Consider the following 22,935-nt stretch of genomic DNA (forward strand, 5'->3'; position numbering starts at 1 on the left):
GAGCAGGCAATGCAAGGTTTATTTATATGAATCTTGATGATCCAACTTTTGGATGAAGTGGCACCATAATTTATTTTATGTATTAGTATCCTCTACTTTCCTTCTAATCTTGTCTGACCTCTTCTCCATGGTTATGGTGCTTCTAAAGTGTCCTGAACAATTTGAATACTTCTTATTTGAGTACATGACTTCTTATCATACTTGACTAGTCTGAACATACTAGATTTTAACAGAGGTCATTAACATTAAAAATTCTCAGACTTCAGGTCACAATGCTGTAAAAAAAAAAAAGGCAACACATAGTACAGTAAATTGTGTTACTTGGCATTCATAGACACTGATTCTTGTTGATTTATATGTCAAATAATTTACATAGATTAAAAGTAGTCCATGCTGCATCTCCAATTTTACATCCTACAATGTATCCTACTGCTAATGCTGACTTCAGTTTAGTCTGTGCACACAGAGCAGTGGAAAAAAATTTTCAAAGCTTCTACACTCGTCTATGTATGAATATGTGGGAATAGACAGATTAAAAAGTAGGCAAATAGGTATCTTTGGGACCCAGTTGAGTCATGGAGAAAAGGAATGAGGGCAACATGATAGAAAGCAGCATGGGTTAGAGGGTCTGACTTTAGATGAAGAGGTTAGGAAGGGTTCCTCAATTAACTTTCATGATGACAGAGGGAGTTGTGGAAAGATCTGGGAGGAAGGTCATGTGAAACAGAAGAAATGAAAAGGGCTTGACATGTTCAAAAGAGAGGAAGACAGCACATGTGGCTGGAAACCAGTAAATGGTGAATGAAGAGAGATGAGTTTAGGAGGAAGACAGGCTCAGGTTATGAAGGCTGTCTTGACCCTGGAAAGGAGAATGGGTTTTATTTCAGTTTCAGTGGGAAGCCACTGGAGTGGGATTTCCCTGAAGATAGTGTCATGGTTTGTCACGTGGAGGAAGGACGGATGGGGCAGGAGGGGAGGTTGAAGGTGATTTGGGAAGGTCTGTGGCAGTCCAGGTGACAATGATATGTAGATGGCGAACTCAGGAGGTAGCACCTGAGACAATGGTAAGTGGCTGAATGTGAGATGTTTTGAAAAGGTAAAGCCAATAAGGCTGACTAGGTGAGGTGAAGGGAGGCAGGAGGGAGAGAGAGGAAATCAAGATTTTTGGCCTAATAGTCAAGTGTACAAGGATATTGTGGACTGAAATCATGAAGCTTGAGAGACCAGCTCTTTGCTGTATGAGGTGCTCTACCACAAAGCTAGAGCCTTTTTCATTTTTTATATTGCAATAGGGTCTCATTAAGCTACGCAGTCTGGCCTTGAATTTAGGATCCACCTGCCTCATCCTCCTGAGTAGCTATGATTATCCTGCTGGAAGATTATCCTGCTGGTAGAGAGCTAAAGATTGTTCTCTGGCAACGTCCCAGAGGACTGATACTCTATATTGATGAAAAGGGCAAGACAATTTACTTTGATAATCAGCCAAGAGGAGGGCGAAGCAAGCATCCTTTCATGGAAATTAAGAAACTTTACAAATAAACATTGCTTCTTTTTCAATTTAAAAGCCTAAATCGTTCAAGAATAAATCTATATACCAAGAAATGTGCACATTTAGAACTCTGCAAAAATAGCCCAATCTAGGACTTATGCCCCCAATTAGGGGACCACCTTACTTGCCTGTGGAAACACTAATGAATCAGATGATTCTTATAAAAGTGTTGTAGCTTCATTCCTTCAACCCAAAGGCAAGTGGATAGCAAAGCTCAGAAGTTTCACATTATAGAGCACCACTCCATGCCTGAGTAAAACTGTGCTTTTAAAAAAGAAAGAACCCCCCCCAAACCTCAGAAAGAGTTCATTAATGATTTAATTTTATATTTTATGTGGGTGAAAGCTCCAAGTAAGATAAGATTCACCAATTCTTTTCTCCAACACCCTGCCTCCTTGGATTCTTTCATCTATATTATTCCCAAGGGAACAGAAGGTCTCTTCCCCCTACCCCTGAATTTAGCACATTGTCTTAGTGTCATAATTGCTTTCTCTTTTCTCAGCTGCACTCCTACCTAAGTACTGTTTGAGTCATCTCCCTGGAAAGGGACTCAATATGATCCCTAAAGAAGCGCTAGATCTTAAAGTTACATTTTCTCCTAGGTCCTTTGGTGCTTTGTGCTTCTGTTTGGAAAAATTACTGTTTTATATAAGCACTTGGTGCTCAGACCACCCTTTTCCAGGTTATCATGACTTAGAGCAAGGTTTCTCAGACTCCCTACTCTTTGAATCAGTTGATTCTTTGTTGTAAGGAGGTTACTCTGTACATTGTAGGATGTTCGGCAACATCCCTGGATTTTCTCTACCTGCAAACCTCCCTTTCATCCCTGGTTTGTAGACATTTCCAAGCATCTCCTGGGAGGCAAAATCATCCAACTGAGAATGAGAGGACTATAGACTGTGGGTTGATTTAAAATGCCCCTTGGAAAATAGATGTTCACCTGGGTTTCCATGGGAACATAGTTCTCGTGTGTGGCAAGGGAACTGCTTTCACCTCTTCTCTAATAGATGAGCACCCGTTCTAAGATCCGAGTGCTTCAAGTCAGCCCTCACTTGATTCAGGGCTACCTTTTCCAAGACTGTATTTTAGACAGCCACTTTTGTCTGTCTTCTATTTCTCTTCCTAACATTCTAGGGTTCACATTCTTTTCTAATATAAGCACAATAAATATTCATAGTCAACCCCAGGTCAAACAGTTATTGCGAGCCCGCTCTTGTGGAACTAGAGCATTAAGAATAGGTAGAGATTTCAGGATTCTGAGTTCACAGTACACTAATCATTCCACTGTGTTGGTGGTGCTGACACCATGGTTGGCAAGTTGCCCCACATTGGGCTGTGCCCACAAAACACAAGAGAAAAGTTCAAGGCAACCATGTATGTGTGTGTGTGCCCAGATCAAAAGTTCATTTTATTCATTTTATTGTTATATATATATATATATATATATATATATATATATATATATATATATATATTCCTATTTCAGGAATCACTGAGACCATTTAAAAAATAAATTAATAGATATTGGTGAATGCTGGAAACAAACAAACCTATTTCAAAATAGCACACAATGACCTGCTGTCTGTTGGCAGTTAAGATTTTGAGACCTATTTGTGTATATTCATTATTATTAAGTGGGGGGGAAATCTGAATGCAATCAGCTCCAACAGACACAGTGTAAATAAAAGTGTGTGTGGTACAGCATTTTGCCATGTTCCTCTTACAGGAAGAATACTGAAAATTCATTCAAACCCAGACTTATAAACCTAAGACAGAATTTATGTCCAGGTCAAGAAACTGAAATTTATTTGAGAGGTGGAAAAATGAAATCCAGTTTAAGACATTAGAAGAAGTGGAAATATAAATTTCCTGACTTTGGATAGAGATGTGAACTTGGCATATTCTGCGGCTGTCAGTTCAAAGTTTCCTCCCAGTGAAATCATGAGTCAAATTGACGTAGATCAGCAGGTATTCAGGTTTCCTTTGCATACATTTAAATTTTTTCCAGCTCTTACTTGGATTAGAATTGGAGATGGCCTTACATAAAATGGTTAAGAACATGCAGTTTGTTTACTGAGCTGTCAAGCTCTCCACTTTCGACTCTCTCCAGCCAACATTTCTTTCCAGGGGGAAAGTATTGCCATGATGTGTCTCTCTTTTTCTCTTCTCTTTCCACTCTTGTATTCCCTTCCCCAAAACCTGATATGAAGAGAGAATCAAATAAAGCTTATTAATATAGCATAACATTCAGAGATGAATATGAACATTATTGCATGTCAATGATATTACATCTAACAGTAAATATCACCATAAGCAAAATTGTTTGGGTTGGGAGCAGGGGTGTTTGATACCTACAACTACGGAGGCAGGTATCTTTTTTCTTATAGTAAACTAATCCTTGAATGGAGAGCAAAACCAAATCAGTTGATTTAGAAAAGAGCAGTTACCAAGTTGGAGCACACAGGTAGTGTGTTCTTCCTTCAGGATGTAAACTTCTAGTGACTCAAAATTCACCGGTATTGTGCATTAATTTGTGCATTTACTGTGAAATAATGAAAAGTCTTTTGAATATGTTGACACTATATGCACCCACCCACTTCCCTACACATTGCTAAGGGTCCAGGAATGACGCTGTGTCTTGCTTATATCTCATTAGCGCCCTGGTGAAAGGATGCCGTTGTCTGGAAATTGACTGCTGGGACGGATCACAGAATGAGCCCGTTGTGTACCATGGTTACACACTCACTAGCAAGCTTCTGTTTAAAACTGTTGTCCAGTCGATACACAAATATGCATTCATGGTATGTGCATATCTTTGTTAAATTATGGTTATTTCAACAGAATCAACTTGTTTCAAAATCCTTACATAATGCTTGGCCTTACTTTAGAGAGATGATATTTTAAATTGTGGTTTATGATCAATTAATAGGCAATAAAATCCATGTAATGTATAAAGACAGATTTATCAAAATGAAACAGGCTGTAAGGTACATGTCATTTTATAGAACTTTTTGTTTAATCCTGTGTTTGTGGAAGTATGTGTGTATGTGTATTTGTTAAGGTATAAAGTATATTTTCACTATGGGTCATGGCCAAAAAAGTTTGAGAAATACTGATCCAGATAATAGCAAACATTTTACCAATATTTGACTCTCTTATTTTCAAGACAAAAATGTGTCAACAATGTATTATCACAATTAGTGAAATTATTTATGACTATAATGGCAATAGAGAAGAATGTTCATAAGTTTCAGACTTTAAATTTATTTTTCAATTTACTAAAGTTACAGATTTAAAGATCTAGGTTTTTTTTTTTTTTTTTTTTTTTTTTTTTTTTTTTTTACCAGAGATTGAACCCAGGGTGCTTAACCACTGACCCACATGCCCAGCCCTTTTTATTTTTAATTTTTTTGGTGGAGAGGAATACTGGAGATTGAACACAGGGGTTCTAGACCACAGAGCCACGTCCCTGGCCTTTTTTGTATTTTATTTAGAGACAGGGTCTCACTGATTTGTTTAGCACCTTGCCTTTGCTGAGGCTGACATTGAACTCACTATCCTCCTGCTTCAGACTCCAAAGCTGCTGCTCTAAATTCACCTTTCACATCCTAATCTATAAATTGGGCAGATTTAGCCATCTCTATTTTAAGGAGTTTTGAATAATACTTGGTCCCATTTACAAACTTGCCTAATTATATACCTTCACACATTTTAAATTATTTTGTAAACAATATGCTTGATTTTTTAAAGAACTTCAATTATAGTATAATTGTAGTGCAGTCAAAGAGATTTAACAAATATCTTCTTAGAACTTAAACAGTGTATGCCTAAAAAATTAAACATAAATTTAATAAATAAAAAAGTTTCCTAACTCTGCAATGAATTACATAATCTGTAAACATAAACTTAAAATCACAAACTTATGTCAATTGCTACATATTATCCTAAAAGGGCATAAAATAAATATTCTTAAGATATGAATATCAAATAATTTCTCTGTTGCTATAAAAACATTGATAGTATTGCATTGTCTTAACTATCCAATTTCTGATAATTTCTAATTTTTTTCTTTTTGTAGATTAGTTTTTTATTTAATTTAATTTTTTTCATTATAATCATACATATTAGTGGGATTCATTGTGACATATTTGTACATGCACATAACAATTTGGTCAGTTTCAGTCCCTAGGACACCTCCCCTTTCCTGTCCTCCCTAAATTTATACCTCTACTCCAACCTTGCCAACTAACACTAAAATATCTAACTACTTATGTGGCATTTCCTTTTGGATTTTGAATGGGCTTATTGAACTAACCATATTCAAAAATTGAGCTCTGATGTTTCTCTATATCTGAGTCCTGCTCTTCCCATTACCTTCCTCATCTCAGTTGATGGCACCTTTCAAATGCTCAAGCCCAAATCATTGTTGTCAAATTTAGCTCTCCCCGGATTCCTTTCAGACCCCTCAATCAGTTTCTTCGTGGCTGTGCTTTCAAAATATATTCTGAACTTGACTCCTTTTCATAGTAACTGTCATTGTCTTGAAAAACCACCAGTACCCATCACTTGGACTACCATAATAGCCTCTTATATTTTGGCTCCTCTTCTTCCTGTTGTGTTTCATCTCAACACATTAAGTCAGACTTTGTAGCGAGTCCGATCATATCATCTCCCTTCTCAAGTTGAACAAAGTATTCTATGTACATATAAAAATATGGCATAATGAATCTCACTATTTGTGTGATTGAAATGCGCAAATAAAAAAAAGAAAGTAAGAAAAAGAATCTGCTATTTAACTGTAAAAAATAAAATAAAAGCTAAAATCCATACCATGACTCACAAGGCCCTGCATGACTGGTTTTCCATAACCCTTCTCAACTCTCCTGCTACTATATTCCTTATTCATTCCTTAGTCTTTTTCAGACACATCTCAAAGCCTCTGCACTAGCTATTCCCTATATAGGAAATACTCTTCCAAAATATTTGCATGATATATTCCTCATTTAATTCAGTGTGAGAAACAGAAGAAATAAAAGGAGACAGGAAACCATTTTAAAATTCAAATACCTTGCAAGGATGGAAAGCCTATAACTTCTAAGACTCTAAAGAATAAGAGATGAGCAATTAGACAAGTAGAAAAAGGAAAAAAAAATCAAAAGTGGAATGGAAGAAGTAGCATTATCTCTATTTGCAGATGACAGTATTCCATGAAAAAAAAAAAAACTGTTACAGCTAATAAGTACATTCAATAAATTTACATGATACAAAATAAATATACAAAAATCATCAACATTTTTATACACAAATAATGACCTTAACTGAAAAAGAAATTTAAAAATTCCATTTATGGTATCATAAAAATAACTAGGAATAAATTCAACAAGGAAGTGAAATATCTGTACAAAATACTGATGGAAGAAATTGAGGAAGACACAAATGAAAATATATTTCATGTTGATTGGAAAAATTAATATGGCTAATGTACTTGTTACTCAAAACAATATATAGATTCAGTGCAACCCCTATCAAAATCCTAATGGCCTTTTCCTCCCAAAAAGAAAAAATCCTAATTTTTTTTTTGGAACTTGAGAAGACCATAAGCAGCAAAAGCAATTCTGAGAAAGAAAAACAGAGATGGAGGTATAGCACTTCCTCACTTAAAATTACATTACAAAATATAATAATTAAAAGAGTATGGCTCTGGCATAAAAACAGACATATAGACCAGTAGAATGGAACAAAGGGCACAGAAATAAATCCAAACACACAGAGTCAACTAGTTTTAGACAAGGGCTCCAAGAGGACAAAATGAAGGAAGGGTTCTCTCTTCAATAAACAGTCTGGGAAGAGAAGAGTTCCACATGCAAAAGAATGAAACTGGACCTTTATTTTATAGCATACACCAAAATCAACTTAAAATGATCAGAGACTTAAATATAAGATTAGAAACTATACCCAAAGAGAACAAAATATTCAAAGAGAAAAAAAGGAAAAAATCCTGGATGTTGGCCTTGACAATAACTTTTTGGGGTATTACACCAAAAGCTGAGGCCATAAGAGATACAGTAAATAAATGGGACTATATCAAATTTTAAAACTTCTGTACGGTGAAGAAAACAACTAACAAAATGAAATAGCAGCTTACAGATTGGGGGAAACACTTGCAAAAACCGTATATAAGTGGTTAATATAAATTATAAAAAATACATATAACTCAATACTGGAAAAATAAATAGCCCCCTTCAAAAATAAGCAAAACCCAGGTAAGGCATAAAAATGACCAACATGCATACGAAAAGGTGCTCAGCATCATTAATCATCAAGGAAATGCAGGTCTCAACAACAATGGGACATTTCTTCACACATGTTAAAATGGCTTTTATCAAAAAGTCAAAGGGTAACAAATGTTGATGAGGATATAAGGGGAATTCCTATATACTGTTGGTACAAATTGGTGCATCTATCATGGAAAACTGGATGGATATTTCTAAAGAAATGAAAAATAGAAGTACCATATAACCCAGAAATCCCTGTTCTGGGAGTATTCCAAAAGGATATGAAATCACCACCTCATAAAGCAGCCCACACCCCCCATGTTATTTGCAGTATTATTCACAGTGGCCAAGATACAGAAACAACATAAAGTGTTGGTCAGAACAGGTGAAGGAACTGGCATGTATTTGTAATAGGATGTTATTTATCCCGGAAAAAAGAATGGGATCTTTCCATTTACCACAATGTGGATGGACCTGCAAGACATTATGTTAAGTGCAATAAGTCAGAAACTAAAAGAAAGATACTACACTGATTTGGAGAATCTTAAAAAATTCAGCTATACAGAGATAGAGAAAAAAAGCAGCAGCATGGTTACCAGGGATGGAATTGGGGATGGAAAAATAAAATGTAGGTCAGAGGATACAGAGTCATAGATATGTAGGATGAACAAGTCTAGACACATATTGTATCCTGTGAGGACTACAGGAAGAAAAACACTGTTATTGGGATTCATGCTAATGAATAGATTTTAGTTGCTCTTGTCACAAAAACAAACAAACAAAAAATTGGGTAACAATGTGAGGTGATGGATATTCTAATTTGTTTCACCATAGTAACCCTTTTACTATCTGTATATATCTCTCAACCCACTGTGTACCTAAAATATGCAAATAAAATTTATGAAAAAAAAGAGCAAGTTTTGAGGTTTTAAAAAGGCTTTGAACAGCAAAGTCTCAATGAGACTTCTCAGTTGAACATAGTGACTCAGTTTGGCAATCTTTGAAGTTGGGACTTCCCACTCAAGATAGTCACCCTTGATATTTGGGAAAGAGAAAAAATTAAATATATTTATAGTTATTGCTAAGAAATAACCTTGGGTCTAGTTATTGGCACATGCACTTTATAAGAAATACATATATATATATATATATATATATATATATATATATATATATACACATATAAGCTGGGCATAGTGGCATAGTGGCACATGCCTGTAATCCCATTGGCTTGGGAGGCTGAGACAGGAGGATCGTGAGTTCAAAGCCAAACTCAACAACTTAGGGAGGCTCTCAGTACCTCAGTGAGACCCAGTTTCTAAAAAAATAAATAAATAAAATAAAATGCCTGGGAATGTTGCTGAGTGATTAAGCACCCCTGGGTTCAGTCCCCAGTACAAAAAACCAAAGAAATATACATATATATATATATTTTCTAAGTTTTGTGGAAGCATGTAGCAGCACAATCAGCACATGAAAGAGAAAAAAGAATAGATGGATCCCACTATCCTCTTTAAGGACATGCCCCTGGTACCTGAAAGGCCTCAACTAGCCCTCACCGCCTAAGGATTTCTCTACCTCTGACAGTGCCAAAATGGGACCAAGCCTCTGCACATGAGAGGACATTCAACATGCGAACTATAGTGGGCAATGTGTTTTTCTTTATAAAAACTGTATTATAGATAACTTTTTAGAATAATAGTGTATGTAACTCTACTAGTGATCTGTTTTATCTCTTTATATAGATATGGTATAATTAATTTAAATAAGAATCTATTGATTAATGTTTTAGATTTTTTTCCCTATACTTTTGGAGCAAATGTAATAATTTTTCTTTTCATGCAGATTTAATGGTTCTGTCTTTTCAAATGTAAAAGTACTTTAAAGAATACTTAATTATGATGCGAGGGTACTGAACATTAGAAGTGAGTGTAAAAATAAAGTGCTTATATTAATTGTATTAAACTTGTTTAAAAGTTCTGATTAATAATCATAGTATTGGTTAATTTTTTAGACATCTGAGTACCCAGTGGTGCTCTCTTTAGAAAACCACTGCTCCCCTTCCCAGCAAGAAGTAATGGCAGATGTTTTGCAGACTACTTTTGGAGATTCCCTGCTTTCTGACTTGCTTGACGATTATATAGACAAACTACCTTCACCAGAGGTAACATTTTGCCTAAGAAGCTCAGGTTAAGAGAACAAACCCACAAATCATGTTATTCTCTTATTGGCCCTTGAGACGAGGTTAGAGACCAATGAAAATGAAAATGTTTAGTTTTGATTATTTACAGAGGCTTATTTTTGCATGTGTTGCCTAGGAAATGTTCTTGTGAATATGGAGGTGAATAAAGAGAATATATAAATAAAGAAAATGTATGGACATATATGTAAAACCCACATTGTGATTTCATATCTTATTTCATGAGCTCACAATTTCAAGGCAATTAATATACCCCAGGTGTTTGATAGATTTTATGGGCAAAAAGCAAAGAAAGAGGAAAGAAGTCCAGAGAATAAAAATACATACCAATATCTCAACAGATAAGGAGCAGAGTCTGCTTTATAAATCTGCTCTTTTCAGTTTCCTGAATCTAGGACCTCTTTCTGTCAAATTTTGAGCATATTCAAGTATTTGGTTTGCAAAAACACCTTTCCTTTGCCACCAGGACTTCACTTCTTTTCCAATTGTGATTACCTTCTTTCACATCCCAGATTTTCATATTCTTATCTCCTTGCAACCTATCCAGTCTGGCTTCCTCTTCCACTGGCTCCAGCATTCTTATGTCCAAAGACTTTCTTACTAATAAATTCTAGTGAACTCAATTCAGTCTTCAACTGGCTTGTTCCCTCAGCCACAATCAGATGGGTCCCTTACATATCTTACTAAGGTAGATATTACACCATAGGCCATAAAAGAAAAAGTAAATAAATGGTACTGTTTCACATATAAAAACTTGTGCACAGTGAAGGAAACAACCAACAAAATGAAATGGCAGCCTCAATATTGGGGGCAAACATTTGCAACCATATACCAGATAAGAGGTTACTATCCAAAATTTATAATGAATACAGATAGCTCAATACTAGAAAAACAAATAGCCTCATTAAACAAACAAACAAACAAAAACCCCACAAAACCTTAGTAGATGTATCTCCAGATAAGGCATAAAAATGCCCAACAGGCATACAAGAAGGTGCTCTGCATCATTAAACATTAGGGAAATTTTATTTCTTTCTCATGAAAGTATGACGAAACACTTTGCCATGGCTGTAACAATGCAAATGTGTGATTGTGTCTCTCTTTCAAAACTGTTTCTACAGGCACTGAAGTTCAAAGTACTCATTAAAAATAAGAAAATAGGAACCCTAAAGGAAACTCATGCAAGGCATGGTTTTAATAAGCATGGTAAAGTGGAGGAATTGGAAGAAGAAGAAGAACAAGAGCAGGAGGAGGAAGAAGAAGAAGAAGTGAAAGAAATAGAATCATATGATAATTTTTTGACAAGACTCAATCAAGAAACGGAAATGGAGGAAAAAAAGACACTTCCAATAACACTTTTCAAGAAAAAGAAGGTGACATGATGCGTTGCGAGACTCTTACAAGTGATTGAAAAATATCTAATTTCTTATTGGTGGAGAATTGAAAAGACCCTAGAAAGAAGAATCATTTTCTTCCATATGAAACCTGAGATCTATCATTTAAATTTTACTTTTAAAAAATAGACAGTGGTAGAGCACTTGCCTAGCATGTGTGAGGCATTGGGTTCCATTCTCAGTACCCCATAAAAAATAAATAAAATAAAGATATCATGTCCACTTTAACTAAAAATATATATATTTTAAAAAAGAGTAATCTTTTAAATATGTGGCTCAATGGTTAGAGTGCTTTATTGGCATGCATTAGGCCTTGTGTTCAATCACCACAGCTGCAAAAAATAAAAAATTAAAAAAATAAACAAAAAGTAAATAAAATTAAAAATAATTATTTTGTTAGTTCTTCCTATTTTTTTTCACTATAGTCACCAGTTTTTATGAGCTCTTATATATGAGGCACGGTGCAAAGTACAAAAGATAGAGATAAACCACATAATTTCTCTACCTTCACAAAGAGAGAAGAAAATATTTATAAATGCTGTGTTTTAACTATACATATTAGTGTATCAAAAGAAGGTATATTAGTTTGCATGTGGCTTGAAACTAGTCCAACTGGGTTAACTAAAAGGAGAATTAGGTAATTGGCCCACATAATGCCAGGTTCAGGGAAAGGAATTTTACTTTGAGGAGTGCCTTGGTATACTGTCTCAATTAAGGGCAGCAGGATTTTATTTCTTCCTCCATCTTTGGTCTCACTTTCTCTGAATATTGTGAAAATTCAGCTTTATATCATTTCATTTCAGGTTCAAAGGCAGTAGCATGTCTATGAACACCTTAGCACAGTAGGCAAAATTTCATTTGTACATCAACTATGAGCTGGTTATGTGCACATTTCTGAACCAATTACTGATTCTAGGGGGATGAAAAGCTCTTACTAGCTGGGGCCAACCTGCATGATCCTTATTTAAACACATGGATCAAGCATGAGCAAGGGATGTGTCATTGTGTCCTGTGCCCATCCTCCTACTCCCCCCCCCCCACCCCTGCACTCTAATCAAACTCGGAAATATAGAGGGATAAGTTCTGATCTGTAAAAGAACAAAGGCTATTCCAAAATGTTAGAGCAAACTGGAAATATGCTTACTCATGACTAAAACTTCTAAATTTACAAAATTCATGAGAATAAACTGAGATCTTTGAGAAAAAGAAAATAGTAATAATTGTTATCCTTAATACTTATTATATTAATTTGAATTTTAAATTTATTTAGGCTAGCTGTATTGCCATTAAATATTATATTCATAAAATAATCACATGACTTAAACCAAATACTTTTTGAGGAAATAATCTTATGAAAAGAATAAAATGATCTATTTGAAAGTATATTTTCTTGATTGGAAAAGGAAATTTTCAAATGATTAGTATAAAAATGTGAAATGACTACATTTCATTTTTAGGTCAGGAAGATAAGAATATCTTTGGCCTTATCTGATCTTGTCATTTATACTAAAGCTGAGAAGTTCAAAAGCTTTCAATATTCAAGACTATATCAGCAATTTAATGAAAATAATTCTATTGGTGAGACACACGCTCGAAAACTTTCAAAGACGAGAGGTAAATGCTTATGATTTAAATGATGCAGCATTTAAATCAGTTATATATAGGTTGAGATGGATCAATGATACTTACATATTTATATTCTCATAAGATTTCAACATACTTAACATAATTTAGATAGGGTTATACATATGCCTAAGGTTATGTTAAATTTTATTCCACAGAACTTAGCTGCTATTTACCTTCTTTGAGTCATACAATTTTGATTAAATGTCCAGCATGGACCCTTTTGTGGATGGGAGCCTGGTGAGTGGTTTATGTGGCACAGCAGGGAGTCACAGGGTTGCAGAGGCAGGCTGAGCATTTGGACTTTGTCTTGGGTGCAAAGGTGAGCAGGAATGGCCTGCAGCCTCAGGAATGGCCTGATCTACTGTGTATTTCTGAAAGGTATCTCTGATGACATTGGCTGCAGGCAGAAAGGAGATGAGGAAGGCTTATGGCAGGGCAGAGAGAGTGGAGACAGGAATTTTGTAAATTCAACAGCATTGAAGAGGGAAGAGCTCATTAGACTTGGAGGCTGTGTCTAAGAAGAGGAGAGGGAAGTACCCAGGCTGGACTACTGGATTGCTGTGTAGAGTGTGCAGGGCCATGGCATACCTCCAGAGGTTCCGCCTGTCTCTGCATCTTCTTCTAACTGCCTTCTGATTCTAAATCTGAAGGAGTTCTTCTGTTTGGATACACCAGAAATAAAATAGTCCCTGGAAAGGAGAATGGGAAACAGACCATCTTCTTTTTAGATATTATAATAGAAAGTGTCACAAAGGGATAGGCAACTAAGTTAACAGGTGACTCACTAAATCCTTCTTACAAGAATCGCACCCAACTATCTTGTGTAGAAACACTGCAGCAGGAAAATCAGCACCTGCAATTGGCTTGAGAAAATGTGTTTGGTATTGCAGACTAATATGTTTTTGGTTAACTTCACTGGGGCAGCATTTTGCTTCAGCATTTTGAAGTATGTTTTAGTTCATATTTTGAAACTATTAGAAAGATCCTGGATATTTAAAGCCCACCTGCATGTTTGCTTTTTTTTTTTTTTAATAATAATAAAACAAAACAGCCAGGCACAGTGGTACACGCCTGTAATCTCAGTGGCTTGGGAGGCTGAGACAGGAGGATTGTGAGCGAGTTCAAAGCCAGCCCCAGCAATTGTGAGGCGCTAAGCGACTCACTGAGACCCTGTCTCTAAATAAAATCCAAAATAAGACTGGGGATGTGGCTCAGTGGCCTAGTGCCACTGAGTTCAATCCCTTATATCCCCTCCCCCTCCAAAAGGAATAAAACAAAACAAAAACCACAATGGGTTATAACCAAAAATCAATATAATAGATTTGGACTACAGTTAGGGTTATAACCAAAAATCAATATAATAGATCTGGACTACAGTTAATAGAATAGGGTAGAGTAGAATAGTGCAGAATGAAATGGAAAGATAGAATACAACAGAATATTTCAGGCAGTAAGAATAAGCACTGTTTTATGAAACAGTTGTGTGCTTATGATGTGTGTATGTGTGTGTTTGGTTGATATGTAAAATGTATTTCTTGCTGTGTGATATGGTCAAGAGAGTTTGAACGTTCTGCTTTATTGATTGGCCTCTGTTCCTTCAAAACTATTAGAAATTTGTATTATTTATGAGGACAAGACCTCTGGGCATAGCAGAAGTAGTTATAATTTTTTGAATTTCATCATATTAAAACTTGCAAAATGTTTTGGAAAGAATTGGGTAGTGCTAGGTAGAATCTTAAAGTGCAGCATTGTTGTCTGATTTCAGAGAGTATAGAGCTTTTTTTGCACAGTCAGTAGTAACTAATTAATGAAGTTGGCAAAGATTTTAACTTCAAAAGTACCTAGTATTATTGCAAATATAATAAACATTAAAAGAATGTAGTAGATAAAGTTTATTGAAATGGAAAGGTTCTCACATTAATAATAAAGAAAGGCAGTTTGTAAAAGGGAATAAACAATATTATGCAGTTTTTAAAATTAGCATATAAATAGAAAAGAATGGAAAGATATATATCAATCTGTATCAGTGGTTCTTAACTGAGTGATGATATTACATGTAATTTTATTTCTTCTTGTTTTGTTTGATTTCTCCATATTTCTATAAAAGACTGCATTACAAATTACTGCATTTGTAATATCAAATCATGTTTAATATCTAAAGTTAAAATCTCAGAAGTGACAAAATCATATTATGTAATGGGCCCTCAGTGATTAATCATGTATTACTTTGTACATGAGAAACATTAAGACCCGGAAGGGTATGTGTTTTGCCTAAGGACAGACATCCCTTAGAACTAGATAAGAAAGCATGATACACCCAGGCATGTTTACATGAATGGTTTCAAATAACTTTCAAGGAGAGTGCAACTTTCAAAAATAAGTATTGATGAAAAATTAATTGTAATTTAAAAATTGACAATACTTTCTAATGAGTAGTTTTTAGGGTGAGGAAAGAAATGATTTTGTCTTAGTTCCATTAGCAAATATAGTGGGCCATACACAATTACTGCTTCTCCTACAATTGGCCATCATACTAGCAGGAATGGTTGTGGGTACAGGATCTGGTTAGTAGAAGAAGAAAATCTTGGAAAAACATGAAATCTATGTTTGAAAATTTACTGGAGTTCTAAATGATGAAAGGTATGTGTTAGTTTTAAGTCTCAAGTAATTTAAAATGAATAGAAATACCAACAATGTTGTACACAGACATTATTTCAGTAAGAAAGATATTGAGGGTAAATAACATTATTGAGTTGGTGGTGAGTTTTTTAGTGAAAGACAGTAGAGATTGAATGAATTTGGGGAGAAGATGATGGAGTGGAGGGGTGGGAGCTGAACTGAATGAACTGAGGTTACGGTTAGAACCTGTGAATCCGTGAAATGTTCAGTCAAACAAATTTAGCTAACATCATATAGCTTCATATGACTTACCATGTGATTCTATCCTGTTGTGAAAATCAAAGTTAGCAGAAATGGGGAAAGATGTTACTTTTGTTTTAAAAAAATAAATATATTTTATTTTGGAAATTTTATATATTCTTATAGTAAAATGAAGTTAGTTTGGATTTGGAAAAAAAGAAATGAAAATGAATTCATTCTTTTCTTCAAGTGAATTATCAGTGTACATAAATTGGGTAATGAAATTATTATTAATCAACAAATATGATTTATACTATAAAAAAGGCATGGGATTCATTTTGATTTTCCTGAATTACTAATAGATTTGCCAAAATAATATGTAACAACTTTATTGAAACTGTTGTAGAATTATATAATACATAGTAGTAGTAGTTTATTTATTTTAAATCTTTCACAATGTTTTAATAATTTTTCTTGTAGCCTATGAGTTTATTTTTCACACCAAGAATTTCATTACCAGAATATATCCTAAAGCAACAAGAGCAGACTCTTCTAACTATAATCCTCAAGAGTTTTGGAATATAGGTTGTCAAATGGGTATGTTACATTGGGTTGTTTGCAAAAGTAAGTTGGATTAATTTTATGAATTAATGAAAAATACATGAAAAAATATATTTGTCACTGGGGGCACAAAATGATGAAGCATTGACTTCAAGATTTGAAGTCATTCCTAAATAGGTTGAAGAGGGTAAATCTAGGTGAGGGCTGGTGACATGGCAACCAAATTCATGAGGAGTTATCATGGGACATATGTGGTGGAGGAAGGGAACAAACTGAAATAGATGTGCAGACAACATAGAAGATCACATTCCTTTGCCAGAAAGTCAGGTTCAAGTCTTTTTCAGATCAACTGACCTCTGTCACTTAAACTTTGTAGAGATTCTATATTCATAGTCTTGAAAAGTGAGTAGGATCGCACTGTGTGGTTATTTGTCCTTATAAGTTTCTCCTTATTCTAAGGGAACAGCTGGTGCAGTCCTGGCACTAGCCAGTCGGAAAGTGCCTGGTTTTAGCCCATCCTCTATGGATTGTGGCAAGGCTGGTGGGATCAAGGAGAGTGGGAGACTGGGGCTACTGCATGCAGTGGCTACTTATCAGGCTATATTAAGTTACTTCTATATTTTAGCAATTGTCACCCTGTTTCTCACTAATCCTCACATGATAACAGCACCCATTTGACCTGAAAGTCTGTGATATAGTTGGTATCTTCACCTCTGACATTTAAAGTACCGATTTTTAAAATTTTTATATTTCTTGAATTTACCCGACGTGTGGTTTGTTTACTGTGTAGTCTACACTGTGTACCATTTTGACTTCTTTACACAAAGCTAATTTAATTTTCAGATTAAACTTTTCACCCCATCAACATACATTAATACAGACACGGCAGGAGGAAAAAGTTTAAAAATCATAAATCATTAGGCTGGTGATGTTTGTTCTCAGAATTATTTGAAGCAAAATAACCCATGGTTAGATTTCAGTAAGTCATTTAACTGTGTCTTTTTAATTGTACCCCTAATTTCCTGACAATGTCAAAAATACTTCTTTCTCACAGTGGCCTTGAATTTCCAAACTCCTGGTCTGCCCATGGATCTGCAAAATGGGAAATTTTTGGATAATGGTGGCTGTGGATATATTTTGAAACCCCAATTCCTAAGAGATGCTAAATCAAACTTTAATCCAAGTAAAATAAGAGACAGCAATCCACTTACACTTACAATAAGGGTAAGATTGATGACTTTTACTTATTTTGACTATTACATAAATAAGATAGCCTACATTAATATTTTTGAATTCCATTAGTTTTCTTTCATGCCTTTTAAGCTTATGTTAAATCATTTCGGGTACTATAATTTGGTGATATTTCAACATTTTTCCATATCTGAAAAATGCCTTTCTGTTGCATCTTTACATGAATGATTACCTGCCTGTGAATAGAAATATTGAGGCCAGAACTTTCTCTTCTCAAAGATCTATTTATACTATTCCATTGTATCTCAGCATTTAACATTGTTATAGAGAGGCCTGAGTTCAGTCCACTGATGACCTTGCTACTTTTTTTTCCCCTTCTTTAACTTTAAAGAATAAAGTTCCACCAGGAAATCGTTTGGAGCTGTCTTCTTTACATTAATCTCCAGAATTAATCTTTTGTAGTTCAGACCTTTTCCTCCCCTTATGTCTATGAACATGATTTGATTGCTTAGAAAGGAAAAGTGTCTGTTTGCTTTTCTCCAGTGTCTGTCCTTTATGTCTACCAATTTATTTCAACTTTAGAACATTCCCCTCTCCTCTGCATTTTAGGAGAGCTTTTAACATTTGTTCTATCTGTTGATTTTAATCTTCATTAGTTTAAATGTCGATGCAAATTTTTCCCTCACAATATCGGTGGTCCCTCTTCCCCAGTTGTTATTTACCTCATACGGCTTCCTTTTTTCTGAACCTCCTTCTTATTCTTTATAATCTAAATGGAAAATTTATTTACTTTTAAAAAATGTCACGGAATCTTTTGAGAAATCTCTACTTGCATTTTTTTCCTCCACTTAATTGTGAGCAACCCTATTTTAAACTATACTAGCACCTCTCATTTTCAAATAAATTGGGTAGGTATAGTCTCTTTGGTCCCCTTCTATTTAACTAGTTGTTTCTAGAATCACATAAATCCCTATCAGAACCCGTTCTGGAATTTTGGTGAAGACTGATATTTCTATTTCTGGATTGGTTTATTGTGTCTCGTGCTGTTACTTAGTGCAGTTTTGTTGGCTCTTCTGACTGTTTAGAGCTCTTGCCCCTCATTACTTGGTTGCCAGAGGCCTTGAAACAGTGAGCTTGAGTATGCTTCTCTGGAAACTCTTCCTACCTCAGCTCTTTCCACTATCCTGACATCACATGGTTTGGGAGACAAGTCTTATCTACTTCAGGCCCTGCCCATTTTAGCTCAGCAGTCAATGAGAGTTTTGAGAGTTGTTTTCCAGAAATTAATGTGGAAAGAGTATACAGTGAAGATGAATGGGATTGAAATGATGGTGGCCATGGTCAATGAATGATGGAGCTGACTTTACTTCTGGCTGTCCAGGATTTTGTGACACTAAACTAGGAGCATCTGTTGGAAAGGAAGAAATTGACTAAAATAGTAGATCACCAAAAACTGATTAGTTGACACTCTTTCTAGGATCTGGCAAAATAGTGACTATTGAGCTTATTATATAACAACACTGTAGTGTTGACAGCCTTTTTACATCTTTAAATGGTTGATCTAGTGAGAAGAGGTGTATCAGCCTCTTGTAAGATACTTCCCATTCCACCTGAATCTCTCTTTAATGCCTTTTAAGGCATATTCACTCTCAATTTAATCTGCCACCTGAGAGATTCTGTCTCACTTTCCTTTCTAACTAAATATTGTTTTGATTTTCTTTCACAAACATTCATTGTTTAACCACCAACAATACTGAAATCTTTAATCTGACCTCACTTTTAGAACCTAAGACTATTTTAATAGTTTATTTAGTATCCCTACCTATTTAATCACCAGTCCGTCAAACTTAATATATTAAAACCTAAATATCTCTTCGTAGTTAAATCTACTTTTGATATTTTATTTATTTATCAATGAATGGTACCACACATACATCAGCTCAGACTAGAATATGGGAAGGAACAACTCAATCTTATACATCTTCCTCGTCTTTAAATCCTGCTGGTTCTATTCCTATAATCTCACTTATCTGTTCTCTAGGCCTGATCTCCTATGCTGCTGCCTGATTTCAGAAATTCAGTCACTGGGCCTCTTTGGCTTCCTAAGGGAGTTTCAGATATCCTGTCTCAGTTTTTTTGATTCTTCTTCTGCAAGTTGATTAGAGAGATTTAGCTACAATGCTAATCTTCTCTGCATACTTCATATTTATTTTTGCTTACTGGTTTCTTTTCTACTTAGGTCTTGACCTACTTCTCTATCCCTATTTCTCACCAACTCTAGCCTTAACTTTATTCTACACCTACATGGAAGTAGGATCATTCTCTGATCATGATCCACCTCTATGTTGCATATGCTTTTTCTTCTGACCAAACTTTTCTTCCATCCTTTACCTCCTATTGCATTCTGACTCATTTTGCAAAACTTAGGAATCACTTCCTTTTGAAAGATTTTTCCTTGGCTGGGTTGTAGCTAGGTTTGTATTCTCCCTCTATTTTTCCATCACACCCTATTTGTGCACAAGCTATAGCACATATCACACATTATTATAATCATTTATTGACTTGTTATTTAACCTTATCCCCCACTTGTCTGTGCAAGAATTGTGTTTTGTTCAATTTTCTTTATAGTAACTAACACAAAGCCTATGCTCAATACATGTAAGTTAACTGAGTGAATGATTTCTTTTTCCTGTTGAGAATGTAAAAGAGAATATATGTACCCATTTATCAGAAAGAGAATGTGGAAGATAGTTTGTGTGCACAGGTTCTTACAGATGCCACCTGCTAGCTGTTATGGTTGGATATGTGGTGTTCCCCAAAAGTTCATATGTGAGACAATGCAAGAAATTTGGAGGTGAAATGATTAGTTTATAAGAGGTGTAATCTGATCGGTGGATTAACCCGCTGGTATGGATTAACTGGGCAGTAACTGTAGGCAGGTAGACTGTAGGCAGGCTGGAGGAAGAAGCCTCCTGGGAATGTGCCTTTGGGGTTTGTATTTTGTCCTTGGTGAGCAGAATTCTGATGCTTCCTGGTTTCCATGTCCTGACTGTCCTCCGCTACACCCTTCTGCCATGATATTCTGCCTCAACTCAGGTCTGGAGCTATGGGGTTGGCTGACCATGAACAGAACCTCTGAAACCATGAGCCAAAGTAAACTTTCCCTTCTCTATGCTGTTCTTTTCAGGTCTTTCAGTCACGGCAATAAAAAAGTTAACCAAAACCCTTGTATTCTGAAGTTTCATAGAGGTATAAGTGGGGGGCAGTTAGACAGTCAGAGCTAGTGGTTCTCTCGTCCATGGCTGTGTGGAATTCTTTCTTGATTATTCTATGGAGATTTGTAATTACTTTATGACTTGCACACATTGTGTGGAACATGACTTGGAAATCAGAGGGGATAATTTTACTCTTGGCTTTCTTATGTTCCCCATGTAAGCATTCAACATTTCTGGTTTAATCTTTGTCATCTACAAACAGCATTTAGGTTTAGATCAGTTATTTTCAAACTTATAAAAACATGGAATCACTATCTAGATTCAAAATCTTCTGTGTAGGACCACAGGATGAAAGAGCCACTCTGATTGCCCAGCGGCAGGGTTTTCTGTTTGACATCCCGTCCTCTGCAGTGCCTCTTACAGGGGCTTTGTTAATTAGAGTTTCATATTCAATTATGTATACTAAAATTAGGAATTAGGCAATGTTTTATTTTGTTTGGCCTGAGGCTTACCAAAGCAGAGCTTCTCCATTTTGGTAAAGGTCTGCTATCTGATTTGCTGATAGTTAGCTGGTACACACTGATATTTGGGACCAGTGTACTACAGGTCTATGTTCTTTCTAAAAACTTGATGTGTAATTATGCTGATTGAGGCCCGATGAATATTGATTGCTAAATATTTGTAATCACTCAGGTTTCTAGCAAATGCCATAATAAATGTCCCTCCTTCTAACCCTCTGTACATCTCTCCCACCCTCCTTCTATTTTTCTTAAAAAAAAAAAAACTTAACTTAATTATTTATTATTTCTCTATATAGTCTTCAGGAATTAAAGTTATGACCTAACTTCCATTTCTTACCCTAAGTTAGTACATTATAAATACCTTTTTGGATTCAGTGTGTTCCTAAAAGTAAAGCAAAGTTCTGCTTTAATAATTAGCTTGGCTAATAAATATCTAAGTAAAACTATTATTAATAACTTTGTTTAACATTCTTTTGATACCCAGTCTCTAATATGCATATGAGATATGTGATTTTTATCAAACTCAGGTTACTTATGACAATACAGATAAAACGGATAATGCAAAATTTGATAAATTATTCAAACATTAATTTATCAGAAAATATTATAATGAATTATGAAATTTTTTTACATTTTAGAAGGAATATTCATTTTACTTTTAATTTTTTTCAGTATACTTAGTATGAATTTAGAAATAGCACCTAGTATAAGAACCTCCAAGCCAGAATTACATAAAATATGGTAATGACTCAAATCCTGGATCTTGTGGATTCTGCTGTACTAAACACATTTTAGTAAAATGGAATGATTTACACATGGTCTTAGTATTTATCTATTGATACTTGAGAGTAAAAGACTTTGATTCTAAAATTTGCCTTGTGTTACAGATTCAATTTTGTAGGAACTGATAGAGTCTATCAATATTTTTAGAATATGCAATTGATTTTATTTTGAAATTGTGTTAATGCAGTTTAATATTTCGCTAAATTCTAATGTTCATATGCATTTGTGCAGCTCATCAGTGGTATCCAGTTGCCTCTTGGTAACTCATCCTCTAACAAGATTGACACATTAGTGATTGTGGAAGTTTTTGGTGTTCCAAATGATCATATGAAACAGCAGACTCGTGTAGTTAAAAAAAATGGTGAGCTCCTAATATATCTTATTAGTCTTCTTGTTAGAAAGCTTGCAAATTACACACACACACACACACACACACACACACACATTTGTTATTCCTAAGGCAAAGGTTGTTATGTTCAAGATTACCGAAATGTTAACTGAAAAACAGTTCAATAGTGATGAGGTTATTTAGGTATATTTTCAGATAACAGATAGAAAAATTAGAATAATTTATCTGACATGCAAAATTATTGCTGTTTTCACTTTTACCTCCTTTTTATGTTTTCTTCCATATTTCTGAGAGACATTTTGACAGCTGCAAATCTATTTAGTGTGTAATCTTTGTATTAAATGAAAAATCTCATGATTGTTCTGACACAATGTATTACACATTTTTACCTCACTGCTTGAATTATTTTAGA

The 22,935-nt window shown here is 34.9% G+C and overlaps 1 protein-coding gene across 1 annotated transcript in view; it reads left to right on the plus strand.

Moving 5' to 3' along the window:
- Plcz1 (phospholipase C zeta 1) overlaps positions 1 to 22,935 on the plus strand; it is a gene marked incomplete at its 5' end in the record, with an annotated part of 50,964 nt that overhangs the window by 23,215 nt on the left and 4,814 nt on the right. Inside the window, 7 exons of the mRNA XM_078015857.1 lie at positions 4,206 to 4,350; positions 9,839 to 9,988; positions 11,146 to 11,397; positions 12,876 to 13,032; positions 16,384 to 16,500; positions 17,519 to 17,688; positions 22,406 to 22,535. Of these exons, the coding sequence (XP_077871983.1) occupies positions 4,206 to 4,350; positions 9,839 to 9,988; positions 11,146 to 11,397; positions 12,876 to 13,032; positions 16,384 to 16,500; positions 17,519 to 17,688; positions 22,406 to 22,535 (1,121 nt within the window). The remainder of the gene's footprint in view (positions 1 to 4,205; positions 4,351 to 9,838; positions 9,989 to 11,145; positions 11,398 to 12,875; positions 13,033 to 16,383; positions 16,501 to 17,518; positions 17,689 to 22,405; positions 22,536 to 22,935) is intronic.

The sequence above is a fragment of the Ictidomys tridecemlineatus genome, chromosome 6 (genome assembly GCF_052094955.1).
Source record: "Ictidomys tridecemlineatus isolate mIctTri1 chromosome 6, mIctTri1.hap1, whole genome shotgun sequence".
Lineage (NCBI taxonomy): Eukaryota > Metazoa > Chordata > Mammalia > Rodentia > Sciuridae > Ictidomys > Ictidomys tridecemlineatus.